Source organism: Triticum dicoccoides, chromosome 3B (genome assembly GCF_002162155.2).
Source record: "Triticum dicoccoides isolate Atlit2015 ecotype Zavitan chromosome 3B, WEW_v2.0, whole genome shotgun sequence".
NCBI classification, from domain to species: Eukaryota; Viridiplantae; Streptophyta; class Magnoliopsida; order Poales; family Poaceae; genus Triticum; species Triticum dicoccoides.
In genome coordinates, this window is record NC_041385.1 from 853976348 (window position 1) to 853982459 (window position 6112).

The 6112-nt window shown below is 52.4% G+C and overlaps 1 protein-coding gene across 1 annotated transcript; it reads right to left on the reverse strand.

Annotated features, from left to right (window-relative positions):
- Positions 1 to 4160: 4160 nt before the first annotated feature.
- Positions 4161 to 5323, reverse strand: LOC119278961. The gene has a single exon (XM_037560359.1). The coding sequence runs from the start codon at positions 5034 to 5036 to the stop codon at positions 4707 to 4709; it is 330 nt and encodes a 109-aa protein (XP_037416256.1). The 5' UTR covers positions 5037 to 5323; the 3' UTR covers positions 4161 to 4706.
- Positions 5324 to 6112: the final 789 nt, after the last annotated feature.

The window sequence follows — 6112 nt, forward strand, 5'->3', positions numbered from 1 at the left end:
GATCCTGCCAGGAATGCGCCATGGTTGACCTTTGATCGTTAATTTAAGCAATAATATTCAGTAACATGCCATATGCAGTTCAGTTTTTTAAGTACAATTAATGATTTCACTATGGCACGTAAACCACATTTTATAGGTCCAATTGATAATCAAATCGCCTGGACACCATATAAATAAGCACCGATGGAGAAGTGACATCTGAACTGGTCAATGGAAGTTCGATCATATTCCACCCAGCTATACCCCTTGGCCCTGTACGGTCACATATATATATATGTCCATTGGTGCCCCCAAGCTTAGAGAGATGGTCGCAAGGTGGTGGCGGTGAAAGGCACTCGGTGGAACATATGACACCTTGTAAAAAAATGAAAATGGAGGCAAAATAATTGCCTCATCCAGTAATTAAAAACAAGACGAAAAGTTGTTACGAACCTGCTCAGGCAAACAAGCACAATCCTACAAGCTGGCGAACTTCTGCTGAACCATGGAGCCACATGACCACACAGGCAACCAGCCGAACGCACATAACATGGTGCGACTACCCCGTCAACACGTTGAGTCTCAACATTCTGAGATGGTAGTCACCTAGCATAAATAATGTATCCTCATCTTCGGGGGTCTCCAAGAAGAATGGCACGACGAAGAAAATCTTGATGCAAATAAAATATACACGTATCTCAGTTCCCCATAGATATGATCTTCGGCACAAGAAGACACATATTGTTTATACTTGGCTATGCTTATCGGCTACAGTTGCCGAATTTGAGCATGGACAAGATCTTCTTAGCGAAAACTAGCTTGGTTCAGATCAGGAAATTAGGTCGCATGACCCTGGTTGCTTAACTTGCCGAATCGAAAGTGACTTTGGAGTGACCGGGATGATTTCGAAAAGGAAATAGCTCCCCGGCGTCTTGATCTAGAATCGGCTAGTGCTTTTAGGGCATCTTCAACGGCAACCCGTAGATTTCCTCCGGTATCCGTCTATGGATAGAGGAGGACCAATTCATGGACATGGATGCCCGAGGCCATCATCCAACCATAGTTGCATACATTTTGACAACAGTTCAAACCAACCAGACTGAATTCGTTCAAACACGTTCGGATTTCATATAAACACGACGCATTGATACAGCCTCCTGCGGGCGAGGCGGATCTCGCGGACGTAGTGGTAGGACTCGAGCGACGCCTCCTACTCTGCCATGTCCGTGTCTGGCGGGATCGCCCTGATGGTGACGAGCTGCTCCTCAGCCTGTAGATGCTCCTGGAGGAGGTGGTGGTTGTAGGGCACGTCGGCCTGCGCCTCGCAGAAATGCTCCTCCCGCTTCTCCCACACCATGTCGATGTGCGTGGGCCTTGCCGATGGTCATGGTGTAATGCACCGACCAGGATGATGCTGAGGAGGAGAGTGGCGCGGACGAGGATGGTGGCCTCGGCTCGACATCGTTGGCCGCGTCCTCCATTGGGACGTCGTCGTCCTCCGGCTGCTTGCCGACCTGCCAGCCGATAGCAATGGCGGCCATCTCCGTCTTATGTTCCGGTGTCAGCTTGTCCCATAGAGCTTTAGCGGGGGAGGAATCCATGGTGAGTGGTGCGGAAAGGGATCAGAGGTGGATGAATGCTTCTATGGCCAGGGCAACGACTTATAATGTAATGACGGGTGGTAGAGGGACGAACGTGTGGCATCGGAGGAGATGCCTCGTCCATCGTGTCGTTTGAACGCGTAGTCGCCTGCAACGGGAAGCGGCGCGGGCGGAGCTCTCTCGGCCGGCACGCCGCTTCAATGTCGGCGCCAGTGAGCGATAGCGTCCGCTCTGGCCAAACATGAATGCGGGCACTGATGCTTTGGATCGGCGCTCACCGTTTCGGGCGGGAAGTGCTCGCGGGAGGGTGGAGGGGGTTTCGGTGCGTCAGGACAATTAGAAGCTGGCGTGGGATCGGTCCGGACTCCCCCAAAGCCCCCCACGTTTGTCTCCGATTTGCGTAAGAAAACGCGTCTGAACCGCGCCGTAGATTGATACATGCCTGTATTGGTTGGCTTCCGTTGTTTGAACAGCGAGGTCCGGACGGATGCGGGAGGTCTGATGGTCAGCGTTGGACATGCCCTTACCCCTTGTGACATAGTCTCCGGATCGCTCGGATGTCTTCCTAGTCTTAGACTCTTAGTCTGTCTATTTGCTCGAGTTTTAACTTGGTACGGTTGCTAATCTTCGAACAGTGCAGACATGTTTGGATGTGTACGTGCGTTCTAGTTATGCAGAGGTTGAGTACATATCTAATTTTTGTTGTTGGATATATATAGTCATTGTCTTCTTTTTTAGATGGATATATAGCACTATCTTTTTTTTGATGTGATATTATGAATGAATAAAGCACCCTTTACTGTCAAGAAAGAAGGCAGAGGGCACACGCAGCTTGGACGCATCCATCCATGGGGAACGGGACGGTGGCGCACGGGCTTTGCTACATCTACGTAGAGTTTCTACGTAAACCTACGTAAAAACTGACTTGTCAAGATTTAATTGGAAGAGAGATTTGCCCGGGCACCCACCCCGCGAAAATCAGGGGGGGTTAAGTAACTTCACGTAGGTTGGTTACGTAGGTGTAGGATTATTGGTGGCGCACGGGTGTCTCTCCCTTTTTCTTTCTTCCATTCGGCAGCGTCCATGCATGGTGCATGGGTGATGGGTGGTGGTTCACGGTTGGTACGAGTAGGAGCTAAGATAAATAGCTCGATGGGTGGCGGTAGCAGTGGACGTGACAGTGCTGCCCGGGCCGGCCGGGGGTACTACACTCCACACGCTCCACACAGGGAGATGGAGATGGAGGAGACGGCAATGCGTCCTCCCCCCCGGCCCCGCTGCATATGTTTGTACAGTGCCCGCGTACGTACAATCTCGCACCCACTGTACTCGCACCAAACTGTTTCCACCTCCAATGGCAACCAAATTACCACCATATATCCCTCTCACCCCGTCACGTAGTACGCCCTCCGTGAATCGAGGCAGAAAGAGGAAAGTAATAGTAGGATACATATTTTTTTTAACACGGTACAGACACAAGCGTTCATATACACGCGTATACGCTCATCCCTACGAACGCACACACGCACACCATACCCTATGAGCACCTCCGAAAATTTGAGTCGGCATATCATATTGAAATTTACAAAGTCCCTCTAACCATCCAACTGCAGGTTGGTTCGCTAGTACGATACATACGTTAGTTATTAGTAATGCTACGTATACATAGGTTTGCGGTGGTTTTACAGGCAGGATCGAGCTTAATTAATCGTTGGGAAAAGATTCCAGTTCCTAATCACAACTCCTACTAGGTAGTTGGAACTTGGAACCTAAGTTTGTACGTACCACAAATATTAATAACAGTAAAAAATTACAGTGAGAGACAGTCCGTACGCCGGGCGCGTATATACACATACATATATTTGCATGGCCCTTGGCGAATCGAAAAACCAGTTCGCAGCCAACGGGAATCTCGCACGTGCCGCGCATGTGTCCCGTACGTCCATGCACGCGTCGTCCATACCGCGCGGTGAAACTACTTACCATGCAGTAACAAACCTGCTAGAGTACCAGTAAAAGAAAAAGGATATACAAACACAGTGCGTTGAATCTTCTTTCTTTCTTCCTTCCTTCTAGAGTGAGCCCTGCATCTGCATGGCAGCGGTGCATGGCCGACGGCGGACGGCGACGGGTGAGGCCCAGCTGGGAGATTAAGCGAACATTTGGTCTACTGATTGGCTTGACTGAATCGGGCGAGCATGAGCGAGGGGACCATGCTAGCTAACATTATCGCCATGCCTGAATCCCACCAACAAATTGACAAGCTCACTCACTCACTCACTTGCGTTGCATTGCATCCCCCACCTAATTGTACTCCCCCCACCACCACCACCATCATCATCATCATCAAATCGACGACCGGCCGGCGTCCACTAAGACTAACACAATCATTGGCCGGCCGACGAGCGAGCCCCTGAGCTCCTCATTGATTCATCAATCTCTGCGTGCGTGCGTGCGTGAGCCTCATCCGGTCAATTGACCGCCCGCCCGCGAGCCAGCTAGTTAGCTCAACAATTTGGATCGCAAGCAACGAGATAATTGATAGTACTTGTAACAAGGACCACCAATTAGTAGACAGTGTAAAGACGAAATGAAACAGCATCGATTGATCTTGCATGTTTGTTCTTCATCAAGGGCCTCACTCACTCCACTCAAAATCAAAGCACCAGGTAGGAACTAGGACAGATTTATAATTGAAATGAAGCTAGCTGCACAAATTTAAGTCTCGGAAGGAGTACTAGGAAACAACAGAGCAAAATGGAGCTCCCGAGCTAGCTAGCTAGTAATGGTGGCTGACTCTAACGGGACTGCTAGCTAGCTAGCTAGATTACCTTGTGGTGGTGGTGGTGGCGCTCATGGCTGATGTACTGTACACACCCAATTCGCAGTGGGGAAAAAACATCAAGAAAGTAATTAAGCAAGCAGCAAGAAGAAGAAGAAGAAGAAGAAGAAGAAGAAGAAGAAGAAGCGGCTAAGATTATGTAGGCTGGGATGGATGGAGAGCTCGGCTAGGCGGAGAAAGGGGGAAGAAATGTACGCCGGTACGTAGCTACAGCAGCAGTGGAAAGAAGAAGCAAACGATTGAAAGAATGTGGCGGCCGGCCTGCCGGAGGTGGCCGGCAGGTCCTAGTAGTCGCGCCAGCAGACGAGCATGGAGACGCAGCGGCGGACGATGTAGAAGCGCGCGCGGTGCTCCTTGACCGCCTCCACGCACTTCTTGGACAGCCGCCTCCTTGACTCGGCCTCCTCCTTCTTCTGCTGCTCCGACGACGAGCTCCCGCTTCCGCTGGCGCCGGCGCTGCCGTCCCGGGTGGCGGTGACGCTGGCCGAGTAGCTCCGGCTCAGGCCCCCGCCGCTGGTGCTGGCCCCGGACCCGGACGCGTCGCCGTAGTAGTAGTTCCGGCCCGATCTGCTCCGCCCCTTCTTGGACAGCTTCCACTTGTCGTCCCCCTCCATGCTTCCAACCTAGATCAGCCCTGCCGCCGCCGCCGCCGGCGACTTAGACGTAAATGCAGGCGGGTCGGTGGAGACGGATGGATGGAGTGGACAGTGCGCGTGGAATGAGCAGAGCGAGCAGAGCAAGCGATAGAAGAAGAAATGGAGCGGGCGAGTGAATCAATGAATGGTGTGCTAGCTGCAGAGCAGAGCAGGGAGTGAGGGGGTGGGAGGGAGTGGGAATGGGGCCGCCCTGTCTCCTCCCCCTCCTCAGCTCAGCTCAGCTGGCTTCGCCTCGCCTCGCTCCCAAACAAACCCAACCCGACCCCAACCCTTCGACGGATGGAAGACAACTCCTCCAACCAGGCACCAGCTCAGCTCAGCTCACTCTCACTCACTCACTGTGCTTGGCCGCTACCGCCATGAAAACGCAAACGCAGAGTACGTTCCGTCTGGCGTCTGTGACCGATGGATCGTCGATCGATGGTGGCGGTGGAAGTGGAACCCCGTGGCCCGTCGGATCCACCTGCCCTGCCCTGAACCATCTCGAGACGGAAGAAAAGCCGCCGCAGATGGTGCTGCTGGTGCTGGTGCAGACGCCTACGCGCCTCTAAAAATTCCGTTGGTACCTACACTGCCTCCCCTCCCCAGTTTCATTTCACGCACAACCACGCACGCACGCACGCAGCAACTGGTGTAGAGTACAGTGTACGCAGCGTACTACTGCTACTACATGCAGTACAAACAAAAATTAAAGGTGGTAGGAGGAGCCGAGGAGCAGCACCCTGTCTCACACCAGATTTACTGCGATCACTGTGCGTAACCTCTGAGTCACGCCACATGATCGCGCGCAAAGCTGCCGGCCACGCCCGCCCCGCCCGCCACTGTCAAATCAGCCCATGTTAGCCGTTGCACGGCGTCCGTCCCGTCGGTCGGTGACCCTTTTCAAATGTTTCCCACACTGGTAATTAACTACCACTCCCACCGGCAGTGGCCAGTGGATACTACAACTACTACCAGTAATTAACCCTCACATTTTTACTTTCACCGGAACCAAAAGTGGCTTTGGGTCGGCATGTGGTGTGGTCGTCGGTTCT